The 24,794-nt window shown below is 35.8% G+C and overlaps 1 protein-coding gene across 9 annotated transcripts in view; it reads right to left on the reverse strand.

Moving 5' to 3' along the window:
- Window positions 1–24,794, reverse strand: part of HECTD1 (HECT domain E3 ubiquitin protein ligase 1) — a 72,137-nt gene that overhangs the window by 11,758 nt on the left and 35,585 nt on the right. For 2 of the 9 annotated variants that reach the window (XM_058162190.1, XM_058162192.1), the window contains 18 exons: window positions 23,378–23,472; window positions 22,879–22,984; window positions 20,847–20,981; window positions 20,630–20,769; window positions 19,975–20,298; window positions 17,481–17,647; window positions 17,053–17,229; window positions 12,865–13,701; window positions 10,704–10,925; window positions 6,767–6,900; window positions 6,294–6,450; window positions 4,492–4,714; window positions 3,315–3,369; window positions 2,944–3,126; window positions 2,176–2,386; window positions 2,003–2,088; window positions 681–808; window positions 272–473 (listed from right to left, as the gene is read on the reverse strand). In XM_058162190.1, coding sequence (XP_058018173.1) covers window positions 272–473; window positions 681–808; window positions 2,003–2,088; window positions 2,176–2,386; window positions 2,944–3,126; window positions 3,315–3,369; window positions 4,492–4,714; window positions 6,294–6,450; window positions 6,767–6,900; window positions 10,704–10,925; window positions 12,865–13,701; window positions 17,053–17,229; window positions 17,481–17,647; window positions 19,975–20,298; window positions 20,630–20,769; window positions 20,847–20,981; window positions 22,879–22,984; window positions 23,378–23,472 — 3,582 coding nt within the window. The remainder of the gene's footprint in view (window positions 1–271; window positions 474–680; window positions 809–2,002; window positions 2,089–2,175; window positions 2,387–2,943; window positions 3,127–3,314; window positions 3,370–4,491; window positions 4,715–6,293; window positions 6,451–6,766; window positions 6,901–10,703; window positions 10,926–12,864; window positions 13,702–17,052; window positions 17,230–17,480; window positions 17,648–19,974; window positions 20,299–20,629; window positions 20,770–20,846; window positions 20,982–22,878; window positions 22,985–23,377; window positions 23,473–24,794) is intronic. The other 7 variants (XM_058162196.1, XM_058162193.1, XM_058162194.1 and 4 more) reach the window with 6 other exon arrangements.

The raw sequence follows: 24,794 nt of genomic DNA on the forward strand, positions 1-24,794 counted from the left end.
TAGATAACCTTTGTTTCACTTACAGAAGAGACAATCAATAGAGACTTCCAGTGAATGAAAATGGGAGACTGAACAGCAATAGCACTTAGACTTACATACCGCTTTTCAGCCCTAAGAGATTTACAGAGTCAGCATACTTCCCCCAACAATTTAATTTTTGTTTCCTATGTAATATGCATACGAGGCTGAAAAGTAAAACTTCTTTTCCCTTTACTCCAGAAAGAGAGACCTGTGGATACGCAGATTGATTGTCTTGTTAATTTTTATTTACCTCCAAAACTGACTTTCTATCTGCATGAATTTGCATAACATTTTCTGCCCATTCCATCAAGGATTCACCACGTGGAACTTTGACTCTTTCATGTTTAAGGCGCCCAACTCTGAATTCTCCTGGATCATCTCTTCGTACAGTACTTGTAGTTCGTGTTCGCTCAACTGTTGCCTCACGTCGATTCTGTAGCCACACAATTGCTCTGGTAAGAAAAATAAATGCATTCGTTTAGTTTAAAATGATAAGCATCTCTTTTATCACTTTCTGTAAAATATTGAAGATTGATATTATGAATGTTAAGATTATTCGCCCCTAACAAACCAATGCTTATGACGTTCATGTTAAAAAAAACTGTTATACACTAGAATGAATAACTAAGAAATTAAATAATTTTGAGCAAAGTTCTCACCTTGATGCTCCAAATGCTGTGCATGTGAAATATAGTTGTCTAGTTTCAAATGGAATTAAGAAAGGACACTTGCTAGTTATCTGTTCACACCAGTCTGGTAAAGCTCCACTTGCTAATGCTAATGGTTCCTGCGATTTAATAATTAAGATGTGAAAACAGGTAAGTCAGACAGGTAAAATGCAGAGATATAAAGCTATTTGTAAATGTCTGGCTTGTCCTTTCCACACTCAAGCTTCAAACATGATGTTAGCAGAGCTCTCCTAAATTAACAGAAATGTTTTATAAAAATTAATTTTCTTAAATAGCAATCTTATCTTCAAGCGTGGCAACCTCCAAGAAAACAAAATCCTTGGCAAGCAGAAATCTGGAGCAGAGGCATGTTAAGTATTTTTCACTTCTCTAACTTATGAGGTGGGGTTGTTTAACAAAATCTCTCTAAAACTGGGATTAGTTACAATTCTTGGATAGGTCAGCAACATTTGGGAATGTAGCCCGGAGAGTTCTGGATTTTGCAGGTTTCTTCTAAAACATTGAAATAATCATCCCACCTATCTATCTGTGCAGTCCATCTCTCTTTATCTTTTTTTTAATTATTATTAAAAAGTTTTACAGAAAATTTCCACAAATGCCTCCCTCTCCCTCCGTCCCCCACCCCCCTCCCTCTTCCAACCCCTTTATCTTGATCACAATCCCACCACAATGACATACAGGCAACATAGATTTCCTGGGGGTCTGAGAAATGCTATCTGACATCAAAAATTTTTGATTGCCTTGAACTAGAACAGGGGTGTCCAACTAGAACAGCCACGGCCACCTGCTCCGCGAAGGCAAAAAAAGTCACGAAACGTCACATGACACGGAAAGTTTGACACCTGTGAACTAGAAGATCCCCTACTACCAAATCTCGGTGTAATAAAGCTTACTCGCTACTGTCTCAGATAGATTCTTCCACTTTAATAAACCACCTAATTTAATGATGTCAAAAAAAAAAGAACGTTTACTATTTAAATGCAAATTTAATCTTCTGAACTTTTATAACAGATATCTCAGTAATTTCCATCCAAATAAGCTTACCACTCAAGTGTGAGAGTATGTTGACTGAATTGTGTAACTGGCTACATTAGTTTTATTTGATGTTGGATATCTCCTTGGCCCCAGATAGATAGCCTCTCTTTACATTTTGATTTGTGAAATGAATAGATCATATATAAAGGGCATATTCATAGAATTAATTTTTCAACAAAATCATATTTTAAATTTCTGAACCATCTAAAAGAGTATACAACTGAAAATCTTAAAATAATTTTTCAATAATACATCACCTCAATCTGCTGAAGAATTTTTGTGGTAATTTTTTTGCTTGTGAATTCATCTGGTGGAAAATTAAACTGGAGCTGTTCATCTCCTTCTGAAATAATAACAGAATTTTTTATTTCTTGTTTTCTCAATAGAGAATTTATAGAGGGAAAATCTTTAGCAGCCATTTCCAACTAACCTTCTTGTAAAGTTCGAGGAGAAAAAGGGTCACTTGCAACAATGTAGAGAATACGGAGCAACTGCAGAACATCCTCTACTCCACAGGAATTCTGTCCATTACCAGCTTTGGCTTGAGGCTGTTCTTTAATTGAACTAAGAATGTCTGAATTTTGAAGTGTAGAAATAGCTCCCTGATTCAAATTAGATTTTGATCCATGCTCACAAAAATCCTGCATGAATTACCAGAATAAAAATAAATACAAATTGAGTTTATAATAGAACTTGACCCGTTACAACAGCCCATCCCACTTAACCAAGCGGGGAAGGTGTTTGTGGACCCTATCAGTTATAGAATTTCAAATGCTAGGATCCAGGAAGGGAGTTTTCTCTGCCGTTGCCCCCTTCCCCTTTTTGGGGGGAAACATTCTCTCTCCCAGAGATAAGGCAGGCTCCCAATCGCCTAGCCTTTCAGAAATGTCTAAAGACCTGGTTCTTATTTTATTTGAACTCCACCCATAGTTCCTCTGTAAGGAAGATGGGCAATTTCTAAATTTGATAAATAAAAATAAATAAAAATTTTAAAAAGAAAAAAAATGTGTAATTCAAGCTGGAGCTTAGACTATTGTTAGGCATTATGTTAAGGATATCAGCTTGTAAAAGCTAACTATGACAACAGCACATAATGACACTTAATCAAAAAACAATGTTAGTCTTTATATCAAATCTATCTCACAAGACCAAAACCATACATTTCCAAATTAATATTTTTAGATGCAGATATATATACCTTGTAAGCAGCTATGAGTTGGGAACAATTTCTGTTTTTCCTAATGCTTTTATTAGTGCCAGTTAATTTCCAGTGACGCAGAAAGGCTGAATCCGCATTCTTCTGCAGGTAGGTTATCAAATCATTCTTTGGTAAGTCATCGGTGCCAAGGTACTGCTCCACATGCTCTATTGACCAGCAACCCTACAACAGGAATCACCTAATGTTGGTCTTTCCTGATTGTAAGTTTGAAAGATTTAAATTTATGCTTCACTAGGAACATGCATTTATGAAATAATCTCACAATTTATGTAATAAAATTAATTTAGCATAGCTTTCAAGCTGTTTAGGTGCAAAAACTGCAAACATCTAAAGGTTAAGATTGTTCTCACCATTTTCCCACTGTCTTTTTCTTTATCAGAATCCTTCATTTCTTTGTATATAATGCTAAACATAAAAAAGATCAGAGTTATTTATATAGTTTTGATAGCTTTTCCTTGCCAAAGAACTTATTTCTAAATTATAAATTGTGCAACAGGACTGAAGCTCTCCAGATATTTTGGACTTCCAGATAAACCCTGGACAGTATGGCTAGAAACAATGGATGATATAATTAAAAATATGTGAATAGTTCTGAACTGCTTGTCACTGTACGTAATCATGGATTCCGAAGCATCATTAAATTTGATAGAAAAGGACTATTAGAATGATCAAAGAAATAAAGCAATTTTTATGAAGTTATGTTTGGAAACTTTTAGTTTAGAAAAAAAGTGGAGGAGAGCATCATACATGCATATAAATTTATATACACTGTAGAAAAAGTAAAGAGAAAAGTGCATTTCTTTCCTCTTCTTTTTCATAATAATATAATGTTAAATAATCTTCAGATGACGAGTTTGCAAAATGTTTCAAATTCAGGCTATCTCAAATTTAACCAAAAATTTGAAGCACCTGTTTGCATAGCAGCTGTTTCAAAAGCAAAGCAGGTTGTTTTGATTTTAAGATACTACCCCAAAAATCAAGAAAGAGCATCACATGCTCAAAAGAGCTCTTTCACATTCAAAATGAAGAGTTCTGTACTCAAAACAACTGTACTCAAATATGAAATGGTCCAAATTTGAATTGTTTTGAAACATTTCTATTTCTGAAAATTTTATCCAGAACAGAATGTCAGAGCAACCAATATAATTCTTCATTCCACAAATGAATTGCTCTTGAAACTTATCTTTAAATTATAAAAAAATAAAAACAATTAAAAATGTTGGGTTAGTTTTCATGCAGTGAAAATATTTTACGTAATTTTTCAATCCACATCTATTTATCACAGTAAAGATAAAATCTATGAAAACAGTAAAGAAATAATGGCCCCAAAGACTGACACAGTATTGTCAATATTGAAGTATTTCAAGACATTGTTTCTGACATGTATTAACAAATGTTTAATAGAATATTCCTACTTATGTTTATTCAGAAATATATGTGTTTGCTGTAGTTTACTATCAGAGAAGCAGATCTAAATTTACAATTTTAGATTATTTTACAATTATGAACATATTCTTGAATTCTTACGTATATGTTGGTTCCCATATTCGCCTAAGTTTATCTGATTTCACATTGCCGTTGCAGGAAAGCTGCAGCAATTTTTGTACATAGTAAAATATAGTTGACCGGAAATTTGTTAAGGGTAATTCAACTTCACGAGTTGTACCAAGTCCTGTAACTTTCAAGATAAGTGCTAAACGTGGTGATGGCATACATTCAACTTCTTCTAGGAGTTCCGAATGAGGTGTTCCTGCAACCAATGAATAGATGAAAAATTAGTAATAATTTACTATTTTCTGAGGCACCTGCAAACTCAAATAAATTTGAATTGATTCAATTCAAATTTATTTGAATTGTACATCTTTATGTACAATGAAGTTAAATGTGCAAGTAATAAAGGCAATGGGGCTGTTAAGGCTGAATTTAAGGAATGAACCCACAGCCTTACAATTGTAGAGGCCTTTCAGAAAGCAAACACTGGGAGAGAGATGACAGTAAACATGAGTAAGTTCTAAAGATTGGTAAAGATTGGTAAAGGCACAACGGGGCCATTATAGTTACACACTACAATCTTCTTAAAATGCCATTAGAAATTTGTATAGCGTGTAGATATAGAAACATAGTGCCTGTAAAAAAATATCCAACTTAGTGAAGAAAAATGCTCAAGGAGTATCACAAGATTATTTTAAAAGTACAGTATTTCCTTCTAGTTCCGTCTCCCTTGGATACAGAGTTTTTGTGGGATCTAGGGAGCAGCAGTACAAAATATTTACTTAGTGTCCTTCTGCATTGCTTTACAGTCTATCACATATTTTTGTTATATTGCATCTTGCATAATTTTACTGTCAACTATAGTGTATCAAATATAAATAAGCTTAAACTTTTTTTAAAAATTATCTACTTCTCAGGTCCCCAGTGTTTTAAAAATCTTGAAAGTTTCAAGATTTATACCATTTTCAAATAAATTATCAAAAAACAGGAGGAACAATAATAAATAAATAAATAAATAAAGAGCCGCTTATGCAGTTCTGCTACTTTTTTAAACCAGAGTTACTTCTGTAGTGTATTTTAATTTCCTAACTGTTCAAGGAAATTACTCTTTGGGGGATATTTTTCAAAACTAAAATTAACATTTGCACAAAATTGTCTGCTGCTCAAAAATCATATCAAATCAAAATCAAATCTTTATTACCAGCATATAAACCAGCATAAATTATTCAGAAACATGGCAGCCTGTTTTTTCTTGATGAGATAACTTTGCTTGGACAATTAATTCAACAAAGCTAAGAAATACAAGATGGGATAAACAGTATATAAACTGTCTTAAATAATTACTTTTTAAAATGGATGAAAAAGAAGAACCTAAAAATGCCTTCAAATTCTATTTCTTTAAGTCCCACAATTAGCTTCTACTCAATATCCCTGGTTTTCAATTCCTTCCACTGAGAAAGATGTGTACGCCTACAGTTTTATCCCAACATGAAGGTAGCATGCGAGATTTGTTGGTGTAACACTGCTTCTTCTCTCCCTATCCAATCATTGGCTTCAGGGACAAAGATTTTATATATAATATTTTATATTTATATCTATATTTATCAGCTTAATGTGTTTTCTAATATCTGAACTAACCTAGTAATACCATGTCTAATAATGTTGTGACATAAACCATAGAAGTTGGTTCAAACATTCCACTAAACCTAAATCCAACAATTCCATTGTTATGGTTCAACAACCCCCCTTCCTCCTCCCGCAAATCAGATGTTTTTCTTCTCTGATACTCTTTTCACACAATGTGAGTTTCCCACATTTTTAAAACTGCTCTCGTGTACCTGGGGGAGGAATTTCTAAATCAGTTGTTTGCTGCACATTAGTACGGCCAGGTCTTGGATCAAAGGTAGGTACTAGAGCAGAAAATTGGCGTTTTAACACATAGTCATCATCCCATGTTCTTCTACGTCCTCCTTTTGTTTCATACTCTTCTTCTTCCTGTTCAAAACATTATGGTATGGAAATAACTGAAAATATGTAGGAATAATTGAAAATATCCGTTTGATTTAAAGCATACGTAAACACAAAAACTATGGGGGAAATGGGAAAAACTTTTATCAGTTAGATTTAAGCTCCAATTCAACAAATAAATCACTTGTACTTTGCGATTCATCAACACACTGAAAAAAAAAGCAAACATGTACAGTATTAGGTTTGTATAAGCTGCTCAAATTTTGCTACAATTATAAATCTCTCTTAAATTCAAGACCTGGAATGGAGAGAGAATAGAACTGTTAAAGCATATACACTGTACCATTACTTCTTCATATTCCTGATCTTCCTGATTGTCATCTTCATTTTCATCATCCTCCTCATCTGGCTCTGGTAGATCTTCATCATCATCTAATTCAGCCAACAGAGTGCTAGCCCGACAACTATCAAGGAAATCTACACAGAAAAACATAGACAATCATAAGGTAGTCTCTAAAAAGAAAGATAGCATAGGTGATAGATGAACTGATCTGATAAATTCAAAGCAGGAACAGGAAAAAGAAGTTCACTTAGCATGATGTTCAAGAAAACAGGACTGAAACCTATTTTAAGAAATTATGACAAATTAGGGCAACATTAAGCTGAAAAAGGAAAAAGGATTTCAGAAAATAACCTGAAAAAGAATGGAAAACTATTTGTAATTAATAAAAAACCCAAACCAATCTAATTTTTAATCTTAATGTTAAATGAAGAAATAGAAATATGCTGGTTTTTTCCTGTATGATAAGAATGAGATTTTATACCAACTATTTCCTCCATACACTTTTGAAAACTTCACAATAGCAATAAAATAATGATTCACAAAAGACACATTTCCACTTTTTGCCTTCAGGAAGTGTGATAAAACCCTGAAGAATCATCTTTGTGATTATTTTTAGAGCTACAATTCTAACAAATGATTGCTACCTTACAATAGCAATTTGAACAAGATACTCTACTTAAAATTATTGCCTATATAAAACAGCAATGGATTAACTTTCTATGCCTAATTTCATTTCCCATACAATTGCTGCAATATAATAACTATTTTGCTAAGCAATAGAGGACTCAGCAAATTCAACTGTGGCTGTAAGTCAAGGATTACCTATATTTAGATGAGTACAAACACAGTGCAGCTGCCCTGAACATCAGAAAAAGGAAACAATTCATCTATGTAACATCTTCCAACAAAATAGATATCCACAGAACTTCATCAAAAAGTGCCTTCACCCAGTCAACCCAATATAGCACAACCAGTACAAGCTGTAAACAGGGTAACACTGCCATACATCAAAAACATTTCAGAAACTGGCAACAGATTATTATATCCACATGACATCTAACTAAAGCCTTCCAAAACATCCTAGCAGCCCCAGAAGAAAAAACAAGAGTCATGTAGAACATACAGTGGAAGGACTGAAACGGCCACTACATAGGACAAACAATTGGAAGACTAGCAGAGCACATCCTTGAGCACCAACTAGCTGTCAGAAGACATGATGAAAAATGTCACTGTTCTCCGTTCAAAATATCACCATTTGTTTTCCTAATCTGATTACCTAACAACAATGGACTATACATTCTCATCCTAGAATATTAGTTCCCTCTCAGACCCTCACTTAGTTTATCCAGTGCCATTTCCAGGACTGCTGTATTATTGGATAATAATACTGATGTTAACTGCTTTCTTTGGAGAGAGACAGCATTTCAGAACAGTGTCCTGGGTTTAGCACTTGATTAACAATGGGTATAAATCCCCCATTACTCTATTATTATAATAGGTGGTTGTAGATCAGTATTTCATGCTGAAATAGTTTGGACACCACAATAATATTTTTTAAAAAGTAAATATATAAATAAATCAGAATTCCCTGTAGGGAACAACGAAGATGTCCACAGACCTAAATCAAAGCACAAATATTCCCAGAGTTTGCTTCATGTATTTGAGTAAAATACAATTGTTTTCAATAATCAGTGTTTTGAATGTTCTGAAATAGTCCTTAATTCTTTTCTCTGACATGAAAATAACAACTTGGCAGAGCTATTGCAAGGCTCAGAGGAACTATTTCAACATTCGGCTTTTCGTGTTGCCGTTTTAGCAGAAAGTCTTAAATATTCTTTACTATGCAAGAGGACTATGAATTGCATTTTATCATGTTTAAAGTGTACCTTGGACAGTAGCAATACAGTAGCACGTTAAGAGTTATATACCAGACCAGTATTTTGCAGTACTGTTGTGAGCTGTTTACAATGACAGCATATTGCCACCGACTATTTGCTGATCTTGGAAGAATGGAAGGCTGAGTCAACCTAGAGCTGGTTTAGCCAGTGCATCAGTGGGTGGGTTTTAAAATTTTTTTTACTACTGGTTCTGCTGGTGTGACAGGGGAAGGATACTGTAAAATCCCCATTTCCTCCTGATCAGCTGGGACTTGGGAGGCAGAGAAGAGATGGGGGTGGGGCCAGTCAGAATTTTTACCACTGGTTCTCCGAACTATTCAAAATTTCTGCTACCGGTTCTCTAGAACTAGTCAGAACCTGCTGAAACCCACCTCGGCAGTGCATGCTATATTTTAATGTTGATATTGTTGGCAATGTCTGAAATAATAATTGGGGAATGTGATTTTTTTTTGGCTGTTGTTTTAGTTAATCCTTTTTAGGTAATTAAGACTATATTACAGCAAGCTCAGCTACATAGGCAGCATCTGGAAACATGTAAAGGAAGGAAGTATTATAACAACAGAAATATAGTTGGGCTTCAGGTCTCCTTGTTTGGAACCTTTCCTGAACATTAAGGAAACTACTATTGCAACCTAAAAAATGGGAAGAGATAATCAATGCTTTGATCGAAGTGTTGGGTGTAGTATCAGAATAACAACAGACATTTCAATAAGAACTGCATAGGATTTTCTGTGTAGTTTAAAAAAAAAATGACCAAAAAAACCCGTTAAAGGCTTCTGCAAATTAGCTAGCTGTTCAGTATTATAAGGAGCAAGATTCATGTTGACTTCCTGCTGTTTTCTTTGGCAAGAATATTCTAAATACTTAAGAGTTTTGTACTGCCAAATATGTAATGTTAACACTTCAGTTGTTTGTCAGTGTTATTTTGTGGGTTTCTACAAGAATCAGTTCACATCTTATGCCAAGCCATAGCAAGGTTGTTTGCTCCTGCTTCAATGTGACATATAAACCAATTCATTAATTATTACACTTTTGTATAAGGCAGACCACTATATTTGGTTCAAGGAATCATAATTAAAATTCCTAGCTCAGCATTAGATATGAATCAATTTATTGTATTGAAGATTGAAGTTGGAATTAATTTCAATTAGTTCTGAAGCAACAGGACTGTAAGGATGTTAAACAGATGAAAATGTGTTAGTATATTTTTAAAATGTATGCTTAAAATTTTATGCTGAAATCATTAATAAGCCTCTATTTGGCCATATAAATCAAATCATATTTCTCTGCTCTGTATCTTTTATAATTATAATTTGCTGCAGATATCTAAAAGAACAAACTAGCACTGGTGCTGCTTCCAAACGCAATGTACAAACCAACTGCCAACAATGATTTGGAATTGAGGTTTCAAATTTGAACAAACATTAAATATTAAAAACACTATGGAAATGCTAATTACTAACTGCAAATGCTTTTCAACATTTTTGACAATGCCCCTGAATCTATTCACATCCCAAAGTTCTCTTTCATGAAATATCCCATACTATTCACCAACTTACAGAGGAGCAAAGAGAACAACTATGAAGAAAAAGAATGAAAAGTAGTCATTTTTCGAAGCAAATTTCTATCTATATCTAAGTATGCCATGGTAGTTGTTGCAAACCTATTTTTCAAATGAATGACTGTAGCAAAGCATAAGGAAGACTACCCATTAATCCGTCCAATACATGTATACAGATGATGATTTCATTTACTACGGCATTCAAATTTCATGTCCTGTATTTCAAAACACCGCTACTGGAATATCAATAAAGAAGTACCTTAAGTGACAATCATGTAAGAGGAGTGTGTAGAGCTGAAGTATATGGAAACATTGACAGTAGTTGAGATCCTTTGTGAAGAGGCCTTTATGTAGCTAATAAAGGGGCAAACAATCATTTGATATGCTTTAGTAAATGAAATTACTAAGCACAAAACCTGTGACAAAAATAAACCATGAATGGGAAATCTGCTTATGTTCATTTAAAAATAAAACTTACCATATAAAGAATATTCTGCTTCCTGACCTGTATCGCTCTCACTAGATGTTGATGTTAGGCTAGTAGTTAGAGTGTTACTAAGTGACTGACCAACAGATAAAACTGTAGTTGCTGTGGCTACATTGTTGCTGCTAGTAACACTGGATGTAGACATGGTCACTGTTGAGGTGGTACCAGTTGTAGTCAGATTAGGAAAACTTTGGGCACCCATTAGAGGAGAAGCTATAAAGATATGGTAAGATAAAATAAATAATCCAAAGTAGTACAATTTGCATTAATGAGTGTTGTGTATTAAAAATAAACCAATATTAAAAAAGAAAAAAACAGAAGTCACTAAGCTTATGGTAATAACGCAGAACTGCAGGCCAAGGAAAAATAGACTGTTAAATAAAACAAAACATCAAAATAAGTATAGAAGCAACTGTGATTCTTATGAAGTAGCCCACATATCTAGTTTTAATAATTATATGATGCGTAATCCATATTATAAAAAGTTTGTGATTATAAAGAGTTGATGTATGTGGGCTACTTCCCTGTTCAAGGAAACTGAGAGTTCAAAAATGTTTGTTACTTTACAAATTCATAGCACCACTGCATCCAATCAGCGGTTCTTAGTAGGACAGGACCAGAGAATCAAAAGAAAGGTTGAAGTAGGAGTTACTACCTCCATTTCACTTTGTAAGCAGAAACATATTTAGAAAATTCTGCAAGAGTCTTATTTCTTTTTTTCTGATTTGTGTACACTGAACAACCACCATAAAGGGTTATTTTAGTTATTTATTTTATCAAATTTATTTGGTCACCCATCTAAACCAAAGTAAATTATTATCTTACAGGCAACAATTCTACTGACTTAAAACGAGCATGCTTTTATTTGTATATTCAGGATGTGCAGGAGTTCTTCTTGAAAATATTTAGATCTTCCCCACTTCCGTTCAAGATTTGCTGTCCATTTGTACACCATGGTTTGTTCAGCAGTGCATCATAACAAACTACAGTCTGGCATGAACACTGAAGATTCGTAACCAACTTTCACTACCTGCTATCAATCATTATATTTTAATGATGCTCTAGGATGGAAAAATTAGATTCAATAAAATGTGCAAAATACATCAGAGAGGCTACTAGGCTATTTAACTGATTTCATCACTTAATATTAAATATTTAAAGTTGCAACGTGTAATACAACATATATTGATTTACATAAGATTCCATAAAAATGTCCTCAATCATTATAAACCCCGATTTATTCTAAGTTTCCCAAGTACAAGCAATAACATTCCAAAACAAAATGAAAACTGCATAGTAGCCCCTCAAATGGTTCATGGTTTTTAAGCTACATTTCAGATTCTAATGATTTCAAGTTCTTTTCTATATAAAACAACTTCACTATTTCTTCATTGCATGTAACAGTGGTCATGCTATTTTTTAAATGGCTCTGCTAAAGTAAAAGCAACGTCTGACACAAAAACTAAATAATTACATGACATTGTATTCGTTCAAGTATAACACACTCAGTAGGTCTTCAATTTCCCAAAATAGGATTTATCCCTGATTTTTAAAAACCAGTTCTTTAGTAAGAAACTGCAAAAAAATATACTTGTTTTCAAAGTGGCACTAAATATCTTCTGGTGGTTGTGTTATAAAAAAAAATCAATCATTTATTTTCCCTACTGAAAATAATCAAAATCCACTATTCAATAAGAATGCTACATAATAAAAATGAATGCAGGCAGTCACAATATAAATATTACATATTTCTAAATTAGGTAAAATAAAAATGTCATGTTCTGAGCGTATGTCAGTTAATACATGGATGCATTCCTTGGGACTTCAGCAATTGGCTAGAATTAAAGGTACAGTTAATACAATTAGATAAATCAGAGGAAAATAGCATGGCAATGGGTAGATTGTGTTTGCCGTTTTAATGAACAAAATATGAAAAACAGTTATTCTACTCGAAACCAAACCCTTTTAAAAAGGGCAAGGAACATTCTAGAGTGTGACTGTTATTAGCCACGCTAAATCCAATAACATATAACAATATGAGGCAAAATGGCTAATATTAAGTATTTAATTGCCCTTCCCAAAGTTATTTCAAAAGAACACTCTTTCTTTTCTACAGAAATTACATCAGTTTATCAAAACACTTTTTACTTACTTGCAGTGCTCATGACATTTCTTCCCAAAGTATTAGTGCTGTTATCACTGCTACTTCGACTTAAATTCATGTTGTTAGTAGCATTGGTGCGAGCTATATTTGCCACTCTCCGGACAAAGGACTCCAAACTAGAGGTTTCCCGCGAAGATAAATTAGGCACACTTGCACTGGAACTCATTGGAGCTCCAGCAGCCAGCAGTGAACTCACTGACAGTCTGTTACTTGCTGAAGAACTAAGGGGTCTTTGGGAAGCAGCTTCTTTATTTGTTAGCTCAGATACTGAACTAACGTCTGGAGAACTCACACTAACAATTCCCATGGATATGGCATTGGATTCCCCAGTCGCACGGATTGAGTTGTCAGGTCCTAGCTTTCTTTCAACATTTTCATTGCCCACATCTGCTGTTAAGGTGCTGGTACTTGCACTGGATGCTGAACCTACTTCAGTTTGGGGCACACCATCAGCAGTAGAAAGGACAACTATTGGCTCATGGACGTCAGTGCCCGAAACTATATTTTGTTCCATTACATTTTCAGATCTCCGTTCCATTTTGGTCGAACCCAAGCTGATGTCGCTGCTACTGGCCACGCTACACACAGAACTGCTACTTCCTTTTCTACTTGAGGAGCCTGCAGCAGCAGTCATCTTGTCTGGACAGTTGTTTTTCACCAAGCTGCTCCATGACTGCGTTGTGCCTGAAACAGTGGATGAAACAGGTTTGGGTGATGCCGCTGAATCAGGGTCGTACCCTGGGGCAAGCTTGAGGTCAAATTTTCCTTCTGCGCCCATACGGTAAGAGTTAGAGCCACCAGCATCCCAGGTGACATCAATCCAGCCTAGAAAGGGACAGGAGTTTGTGAGACCCAGCAGAAAGCAGACAGGAGCGTGTCAGACAGTAGCTCCACAACATGGGATCAGCTTCCCATCGGGCCATTATTCTGAGCTATAAAAATACTTCAGGGAATTTGAAGTAAAATAAAAATGTAAAACTCAAACAGCATGGTTGTTGTAGATGCTATCTGGTTCACTGTAATTCTACAGATTTGAGAACCCATTCAAATGCTGGAAACAGAATTTGATGTCAACTTAAAAAAAAAATTCCCTTAAAAATAAAAATTGACCTACATGAAAGAAATATATGGATATTTAAAGGGTATGGCCATTTATTCTTCATACCTCTATATTTTAAAATCTTAAGCTACTGGAAATGTTTGGGTGTCATCTTTTCCTTTTTGACCTTTGTTTAAAGATAAAAATATCTTTATTTCGTTTTAATGTGACTTTCTGTAAAATGTGAAAATCATATATACAGAAAAGCAGAGAGTCTGGAACAATAAAGATGGCACACTCTCTCTTTTAGGCTTCCAGACAGCCGTGAAACCTAGCTTTGGTCCCAGTCTTGAGTTTGATGTTTGTCACTATTTACTGGCTCCTATACTGTTTTATAGGTTTTGTTAGCAGAGTATTTTAATGTGGGCTGTCTGCTAATTTAATGTTTCTTGATGTTTTTGTTTTTTTAGTTTTTGTACACCACCCAGGGACCACCAGAATTGGGCAGTTAATTAATTTAAATACATAAATACATAAATTCTAAACTTATAGTTAAAAATCTAGAAGTAAAAATTCTCCTTAGCATTATCCAATTTAATTTCATTATACACAGTGGTAAAAAAGCAGTTACCCTGTTTTCCCGAAAATACAACCTACTCCGAAAGTAAGTCCCAGCTTGATTTTTACACATGCACCCCATATAAACCCTACCCCCAAAATAAGCCCTAATTAAGACCCTGCCCACTTTGACCCCGGCAAGGCTTTCCTGAAGGCCTCTGCAGCCGATAACAGAGCTTTGGATTGATCCGGAGCACTGTTATTGGCTTCAGAGGCCTTCAGGAAAGCCTTGCTGGCCGAAGAAGTTCCTGAAAGCCTCTGATAGCGAAAAGAAAGCTGGAGGTGACATGCACAAATGAGGTGAGTCAGTTGACAACATTCTCCCCCGAAAATAAGACCTGGTGCCTTTTTAGTGGCAAAAAAATTAATAAGATAAGGTCTTATTTTGGGGAAAACATGGTAGATCCCAGTGAAGCAAACAAGGTATGAAAATGCATAGTAAACTTGATGAAAGCCAAAGAAAAAAAAGGCAAGTTGCAAAATGCTAAGACAGAAGACCATAGCAAGCTGTTTTTATATTATAGAGAGAAAGAGAGGGCTTTAGTTTTTCTTGAATAATTGATCATTCATACACTATGAAGCACACCAAAAATAAGGGTACAATGGTTATAGTTAAACTGCACAACCTATACAATTAGTATAAGATATGTTATGTTTATGATTTCATTACTATATGTGAAAAGCATGATACATTCACGTCATATGAAGACAAGAATTTTGGTCTAGTGCATCAAAGTGTTCTTTATTAATTAACTAGTTTTATTGAAACATGTTTCTAGAACTATACATAAAAAATTTCCTGCGTCCAGGTAGATTAGATTTGAAAATATCTATGGCTGTCATTTCTTTTGGTTAGGTCAAGAGTCTGTCCTATTTAGTCACCTATTATTGTTATTTTTAAGAGAATGGAAGATTTCATTATTTTTCAAAGGAATATCACCTAGTATAGGTCTCAATTGTTCTTGTTCTCTTTTCCTTTGGAAATAAATCTGTTAAGTTTCAAGTACTGATAATCAAACTTATTTCAAAACAATTGTGGCTAGCACTGTGAAATTATTTATATTTTAGAAAGCATAGATAAGGTTAATTTCAGCAACTGCCCTTTTTATTTAACATAGCCAAACAGTTGTCATCAGAGTAGAGAACTGTAATTGCAGGCTAACTGCCCACAGCCTGAAGTTTGGTCCTGAGGGGCCTAAAGTTGACTCAGACTTCCATCCTTCTTAAGTCGGTAAAATGAAGACCCAGATTGTTGGGGCCAGTATGCTGACTCTGTAACCTGCTTAGAGAGGGTTGTAAAGCAGTTTATAAGTCTAAGTGCTATTGTTAATGTATGTTTTTTTGGTTTTGAGAAAGCTTTCCAGAGATATTGAATGCTGAAATTTGCTTCTGGTGATAAAGAGTGATGGAAGTAAAGCATTATGAATGGAATCTTTGCAAATGGATCAGTACTAAGAAAAGATATGTTATATCCCCTTGACTGTTTAATGTGTTTATGAATAAATGTATAAAAATATTTGTGCTAATATTAGAAGTATATTGATTAAGGTCATAAACTTGCATATACTTGTATAGATGACACTGAGATATAATGAGGAATATAAATTTGCATATTATATTATCAAACACCAAGGCTGACAAGGAAAATAGAATGAAGGTTTGCAAGTTTCAAATAAATGGTAAAAAGACTAAAACAAGTAGATGAGTATGTATACCTTGGTAGAATGTTCATTAATAGTGGAAAAATGAATGGATATTTTAAAATTTGCAAATATTGGTTAAAAAGAAGCAGTCTTTTACTTCTCAAAAGAAGTAAAATGTCTCTATAAAACATGTTATCGTCCACTATTATGTGGAAATAAGAGCTGGATATAACAGAAGCAAAAATAAGTTGATTTTAATAGGAAAAGGGTTCTTGAGAAGTATGTGGGATACAGTATAAAGATTCATGGATGTATGAATTAATATTGCAAAAGTGTGTGACTAGTGAGAAGGAATATACTGAAGTAGTGTAGCTACACAGAGAGAAGGAATGAGAATATAGATGCAAAGCAAATACTGTATATGAGGAAAGGATATTCGTATCACAAAAAGGGTAGGAGTGAGAAAGTTGGATGCAGTTGATGTGATTTATAAAAGTGAGAAGGAACAAAAGATAATGTATGCACCAGTATATGAACTCGGTGAAAGCAAGGCTGTTTTTTTACGAATAGAAAGGAATGGATGGATGGAATGTTGAAGTAAATTAGTTTTAGTTAAGTTGTTTTTTCTTATCCTTACCCCATGTCATTATTTTTTGGCTTTCTATTTCTTACTCCTTTTCTTACTCCATTTTTGCTTACCTCAAAAGGGAATAGCAAAATGACTTATAAGCAGATCATCAGCCAAATGTACCAATTACTGTTTTCGCAATAATTTCTGAATAAACAGTTTCCCACTCACATAGATTAAATATGCAAGAATAAAGGACTATTTTAATAGTCATTTGAGAAGAGGAAGTTATTTAAATATCTGCTTACCATTATGTAATTCACCTGTAACAGTGCCTTCCCCTTGGGGGCTGCCATCTTGATCTCTCCATTTCCAGTCAATTCCTCTGATGACACGAGCACCTGGAACCATGTATTTCAGAACCTGAGAACGAACCAGTCTTCTCTGCCTTCGCAGATTAGCCTCTGCTTCTTTAGCTGCTTTTCCTAAACAGATATGAAATCTGGATTATAAACCCTATTTGACTCAATCTATACATCATCAGACAATCTAATCTGGCTCAAAGTAGCTGAAATGCAATGAATGCAACCCAAGCTGATTATGTCACATTAAATTCTCTTTATGGCCATCAACAAATATTGGGAAAATAACACAATTTAGGGCCCAAATTACTGTAGTAGTAGTAGTAGTAGTAGTAGTAGTAGTAATGAAAAATCAGTTACTTTACATTGCTTACCTAACTGATCTTCGCATACACCATTCACAGTGCCATAAAGTTCAAATCCCGACAGGGAGAGATAGTGTGTCTGCCCACTGGCATTCTTTCCCATCTGTTTAATTCTTATATGTCTCCAACCTTGTTTTTCATCCTTCGGTGAATCTAGTGGCCAGGTTGCTGTTGAACTTTACATTTGGGAAAATTGCACCAAAAATTAGAATTTTTTTTTTAAAAAAATAGACTTAAATGAGCAAAAACATTTAAGCATTTTGGGGTATAAAGCATTAAATATTTTAAAAAGCCAGGCATCTTAAAAATAAGGAATCAGTGCTCCACTCTACTTCACAATATAACACAGTGTATACTATAAAGCAGTGTTAGTAAACCACCACCACCACAAGACGAAATTATGATGAAAATAATGGAATATGCAGAAATGAGTAAATTGACATTTGAAATTAGAGAACAGGAAGCTAAACAATATTACAAGATATGGGATTTATTTTATCAATGGTTAGATAATAAAATATGTTAATGAAACTTGATAGAGATATGTATAATATAAGAATTGTTGAAAGATGCAAAATACAATGTAACATTACTAGTGTGAATTAAGATGAGGAATGAATGATATAAGGTAAGCAATAAAAAATCTAGAGCATATTATATGAAGATAGGGAGGATATATTCATAGTTAAATAAATGATAAACTGACCAAAATAATTGGATATATATTAAACTGGTAAAATGTAAAATTAGATAAATTACATATTATAAGTATGGTGAAATTGCACAAAAGATTTGTAAGTAACCAACCGACACGCTGTTTGTACTTTTATTGAAGATGTTTTTATATATGTTTTTTTAGAAAATAAAACTTTTCAAGACTCAAAGCAGTGTTGGTGAACCATTTTGGCACCGAGTGCCACCCAGCACAACCTGCTCTTCCATTTTCTGGCACGCATGCGTGTGCAAAGACCACCTGGCTGGCGCACATACGCATGCCAGAAACCGGAAGAATGTCAAAATTTAAATGTCAAAATTCGCCCAGGCCACAGGGGAAGGGGTGGCGGGGGGCACCAGAGGTGGCACCAGAAATGGAGTGGGGGAGGGATGAGCCCCTTGTGCAGGGACCCATTGCTGGCTCCACCTGGCCTTTTGGGGGTCCTCACGCCTCCCTGCCTGCCTCCCTGGTCCCCATCGGCGTGGTGGGAGATCCCCACCGACAACTCGGTTCCACAACACCATACAGGGAGAGAAAGTTGCACTGGAAAGCTGGAACCCCTTCCCAGCCTTGGAGGGAAGGGGCGTTGCCTTTCCTGGGGCTCGGGTTGGGGGGCCAGCAGGCGGGAGAGCTTCACCCCAACTCTGGCCGGGATGAAGCACACACATTCAGCCTGCCATAGAGAACAAGCCAGCACAGCCCCCTCTTCCCACCACTTCTGCCAAGGGAGCGTGACTGCTTCCCGGCCTGTGTGCCTCTAACCTGGCACAGGACAGACGTTCCTCCCGCACGGACTCAGCTCCTGTGCAGCCCTGCCGCCCCAGAAGAGCAGCAGCAGCAGCCGCAGGGTGAGGGTCAGGAGCAACCATCCAGTTCCCGCAGCTGCTCCCCCGCCAGCGAGCCAGGCCTTAGGTGGCATCTCCATACATGAGCAGCTGCGATCTCCTCCGGTCCTCCTGGGGCAGCTCGCTTTACCAACAGCGCCTCTTCCTCCTCCTTGCTGCTTCAGCATCCCGGCCAGAGATGGCAGCACAAGAATCACTGCCACCCTCTCGCCCCTGGCACAGGCAGGAGCTGCGGACAGGATGGCCGACTGCCCAGCCAGCAATCGCTACCCCGCTGTCCTGTGCACCCAAGCAGGCCAGGCGCTCTGGACTGTGGATGTGCGTCAGTGCCACGGGCTGGAGTTGCGCAATAAGCCCGCTCAGGCGGGGAGGGATGGAAGCACTGGCCTGCCCGTCCTGGTTGACAGCTCTGTTCCCCTAGGAAGCAACCGCTGGGATCCCTCTCCACATCTTTGGGCATGTGAGCCGTCACCCATTGCTCTTCCGGGTTCCAGTGCACCGGCCAGATGGTTTTCACATGTGCAGGAGTGCCGGAAACTGGAAGACAATTTGGCTGGAAACAGGAAGATCATCTTCTAGTTTCCGGCACTCCTGTGCACATGAAGACCAGCTGGCCAGTGTGCCAGAACCCAGAAGAGCAATGAGCAAAGGGTCGCATGCCTGGAGAGAGGGCTCTGCATGCAACCTCTGGCACGCATGCCATAGGTTCGCCATCACTGCTATAAAGCCTGTTTTAAAATACCCACTAAGATCTAGAAGCAAAATAATGGCATAACAATACTTCCATAAATCACAAAAAAGTTCAAGAATGCAAGAAACACTCCTGAACTCATTAGTACTAGAGATGATTCTTTGCATATTTAGTCGGTTCAGAATGTTTCATAATATTATTGGCCTAAATATATACTATTATCACAGATGCATATGTAACAGAAAAACATACCCAGGTTCATTTAGACTACAGTCATCAACGTGAGTGTATAAAGTAGTCCAGTTCTGTCCGTCCTTAGAAACTTGAAAAACCCAATTTCTGAGAGCTGATCGTCCATAACCACGAGCATGGCGCAGGGTGTAAGCTGATGGTATCACCCAAAGACCAAGATCTATTGCAAACCATGCATTTTTATCATCATTAGTATGACAGTTTAAAGCTGAACTCTCATGGCTTAAGATGTCTTCTAAACGACCGTATGGCAGATTTCTTCCTTCTGAAGATGTAACTACGACTAGCCCATAGGCAGCTGGATTCACCCACTCATATGCTGTTCTACAACAAAAACATTAATATTCATGAATCACAATACATTTAAGTTTAAAGCAGAACAAATTAAGTCATATTTTATATAATTCATGCAAACATGAAGTTTTATATTTCCATATTATACATTTCAAACTGAGAAACTAATCACAGTTACTGATGAAAGAATTAAATCCAAACAGCTAACATAAATATTAATATATTTAATTGCTTTAATCTTCTACAATTCCTAACTTTAGAAGATTAAACTGAAATCACATGAACAGTGAAATAGATCCCGACTGTTTTTATAAAAACTATTTAAGATATGTTTAAATTAATTAAATTCCTGAAGTCTTACTTGGCATTTGTTCCAATCCAGTAAATAATTCCATTTTCATCAAAATCATGCTGATGTCTGAAAATAAATGTCTGGCCTTCCCGCAGTTTTCGTACAAAAACAAACGAAGCTCTATCAAAATCATACCACTGCTTTGCCACCTAAAAAAATATGATGGTTACTAAAGGATCACGGAATACCTAACATTTGCAAAATGAGCGAAAAGGGTTTTGCTCACCATTTTAAGAAGATACTGTTCTAAAGATTCTACTGTTGCCAAAGGCTCCATTTTCAACATTCGACCCGTTCTGTCTATCAAAGCTGTTTCCCCAGAAGCACGTTCCAAGCGAAATCGTAGCCGTCTTGTTAATATCTATAGAAAATGTAACAAAGTTTAACTTTAAGGAATTCTGAAACTTATAATTTTAAATTAAAGCAAATATTCCTATATTGGGAAATTGAGAACTAATTTCGGTACACATTGGACTTCTGTATCAAAATGGTAGTTTGGATGTAATGCCCTTTTCTGAAATAATGAAGAAATCTGTTGTTGGCTTGAGCTCTGACGTTGGCGATTTGGTTACAAATATTTCATCCCCATTAGAGAATATCAAGGTCTGATTTCTTGTGATCTGTCAAGTTATAATTTTTTGCAGTGTGGCTGTTTGTTGGTCTTTAAATGCTACCTTTGGGATTGTGGTTGATGATGTTCTTTCGTTATAAGTGGTTGGTAGATTGGGTCGATGTCAATGTGTCTGTTTATACCTTAAAACAGGGGTAGTTAATCTTTTTATACCTACCGTCCACTTTTGTATCTCTGTTAGTAGTAAAATTTTCTAACTGCCCACCGGTTCCACAGTAATGCGCCATGTATCGTTTTCTGCGCATGCCTCTCGCGCATCGTGGATTGGGTTTGGGGGGGGGCGCTGGCTACCAGCTCTGCTTGTCTGTTACAGCTGGGTGGTGTGGGGGGAGCTGCGCGAGCTATTCTGGGACGAGGCTCTTTTGTTTGTGGTCGCATTATAGTGCCATTTAGTTTCACTTAACGTGAACTAAACTTACGCGCAGGCAATACAAATAGTGTATTTTCAGAAATTTAAATTGATACGGGGAATTTTATGAAAACCTAATGAAAATGTTTTTAAATAATGCTATGATTTTTTTTTTTAAGTCAATTAAATTTTAAAAAAGGAAAGTGCTTCAGTATCAGACAAAACCCCTATCACCCACCATGAAAGCTGGAACGCCTACTAGTGGGCGGTAGGGACCAGGTTGACTACCACTGCTTTAGAACGAAAGAACATCAGCCTTGCTGCAAAGTTATAACTCGACAGATAACAAGAAATTGGACATCACATGCAGCGAAACACTGTCCTTCAAACCAGTTCTTCTACACCCGTGATGGCAAACTTATGGCACGCGTGCCAGAGGTAGCACACAGAGGCCTTTCTCTGGGCACGCGTGCCGTCACCAAACTTCTGGCCAGTTTCTCTTTACGTGCCGGAGTGCCAGAAACCCAAAGACCATCCAGCTGGTGCGCATGCTGGCCAACTGGTCTTTGGGTTTCTGGGACTCCAGCGTGCACGTTCCAGTTTGAGCACTCGGTGCCGAAAAGGTTCACCATCACTGATCTATACTAACCAAAGAACTATAAGAACAAATGTTGTTTGATCTAACATATCTTTTCCAAACATACCTGCCAAGGAGATTCTATTATATGCTCTATATTGGTGATTAGCTGAAAATTAGCCAAAACATGTAATTTAGAGAGATTTTTTTTTAAAAGGGAACTCAACAATAAGAGTTTCACTACTTTCTTGCAACTCAGTTGATTGTAAGTATGAATTCATCAATGTGTCTACTGATCTGGCTAATCTTGTTCATCTGGTTTTATAAAAAAAGGATAAGGACAAGGATCCTAGCCTCATCTCCAGGGTATATAAATGGAAAAACATCAACTCTAAGAAAAAAAAAAGGTCAAATTTTTATTATCTGGAACTTTATCAACCATAGCATCCAAATTAGTTTTTCTTAAAGACGGCAGTTAAGAATGAAGCCCTATATAATTCCCAAGTTATGGAATGCACTTGTGCAGGAATTGAACCTCCCCACTCTTTCCTTCAGAATCAAAACCCTTATTTTTAATTGTTAAATAGGTGCACTTATGGTTGTCTTTGAATCTGTATATTTTTAAAAAAAATCATATAGCTGTTAACAGTAACTTCCTCTATAACATAACACAGCAAATTTCCATAGTATTGCAAAATTACCTGGAGATTATATGATGATCCTGGTGAATCATACAAATGTAATGGAAGCCGTTCAATAGATTCCAGTACTGCTATCAATTTCCGAATTAATGCAACTGCTGGACGACTATGATCAAAGAGAAAATAAGCACTATAAAATGTTTGGAGAATATATTATTTAAAACGTGAATTCAAATTAGACACAGTGTACAATGAACCAAAATATCAAACTCCATTTACTAGAAAATATTGTTTACATAACTAAACATGGGAAATAAAAAATATTTTTTAAAATGGCAGTTCTCTGCCAGGTATATGTGAAGCTGTAGCAATAATTCATGTATACTAGGAAGGAGAAAAGCACTGCTCTAAGAAATGGGCAAATTAAATCAATTATTGGCTAACTAATTTTTTTTGGGGTGATATAATACAATATCTATTTGTTTTTACTGTTGGAAACATTATAAAATGTTTATCATGTCATAATACATTTGTAATATGTTCAATGACTTTACGTTACCTTTCATCATCTTCATTTTCACTGAAAGCTGTTTTGAACACATTTATTCTTTCCACTAATTGACTACAGTCTTGTTTCAAATCGTAATCCATATTCTAAGATAAGAAAACACTATTAAATGCTAGCAAAAAATAACAGGCCACACACTAAGCATGAATGAATCTTAATCAAACAGAACATATATCTGTATTGGTTAGAGCCAATTGGTTATCATGCTATTAAAATCTAGAAGGTTTTTTTGCCTCATTATATTATTACATTAACCCAGGCATTTATAAATATTTTACATGCTTTGCACAATGCTTTTTCAAACTGCAAAATCTTGAGAAAATACTAAATATACTCAAGGAAACAATTAAATGAACTCATTTAAATTCAAAGAAAAAATAATATAAACTGAAAATGATAAAAAAACCAAACAAGTAAACAATCTACTTTATATATTAAAATTATCACTAATTACTATTTAGTAATATTATAAAATACTGAAAACCAGTCACTACAAAATATTATTGTAAAATATCACAAAATCTCTGCCTGTGGTATATATTGCTTCATTCTTTGATTAGTTGAAAGTACAGCGTACAGTCCTCGACTTACAACCGTTCATTTAGCGACCATTCAAAGTTACAACGGTGCTTAAAAAATGACTTACAACCATTTTTCACACCATTTATGACCACTGCAACATCCCCACAGTCACATGATCAAAATTCAGATGCTTGACAACTGACTGATATTTACGATGGTTGTAGCGTCCTGGGGTCATGTCATCAAATTTGGGAGTAATCATATTGAAAGACTTTTTATCTCACAATTCCTTAGCACTGAAAGGGTCCCAAAACCATATCAAGCTTAAACAATCTCTTATGCTAATTTAAATCTATTGATCGAATTGAAAGACATTTCTGGCCAAGATATGAGTTCAGAGAAACCTCCAATAACAGACCCAAAATGTCCATCTTTGTGAAAATACCAAAAATATGTCCTACAATAGATTTAACTTATTTGACACAGTTCCACGGTTTTTATAATGATCACATAGATCTAAGCCAATTGCCATTATATTATCTAAAGCAAAAAGCCTTTTGCAGGGCTAAACAAAAAAGACTAAAAATTTAAAGTATATACTCTATAATTGTATCCTTGATGTGACCACAATTGAGCCTAAAATTTCTGTTGCTAAACGAGATAGTTATTAAGTGATTTCCTCCCATTTTACGGCCTTTCTTGCCACAGTTGTTAAGTGAATCACTGCAGTTATTAAGGTAGCAACATGGTTGTTAAGTGAATCTGCTTCCCCGTTGACTCTGCTTGTCAGAACGTTGCAAAAGACAATCAGATGACCCTGGGACACTGCAATCATCATAAATACATGCCAGTTGCCAAAATTCAAATGATCACTAACTGAATGGTT

This window comes from Ahaetulla prasina, chromosome 1 (assembly GCF_028640845.1).
Source record: "Ahaetulla prasina isolate Xishuangbanna chromosome 1, ASM2864084v1, whole genome shotgun sequence".
NCBI classification, from domain to species: domain Eukaryota; kingdom Metazoa; phylum Chordata; class Lepidosauria; order Squamata; family Colubridae; genus Ahaetulla; species Ahaetulla prasina.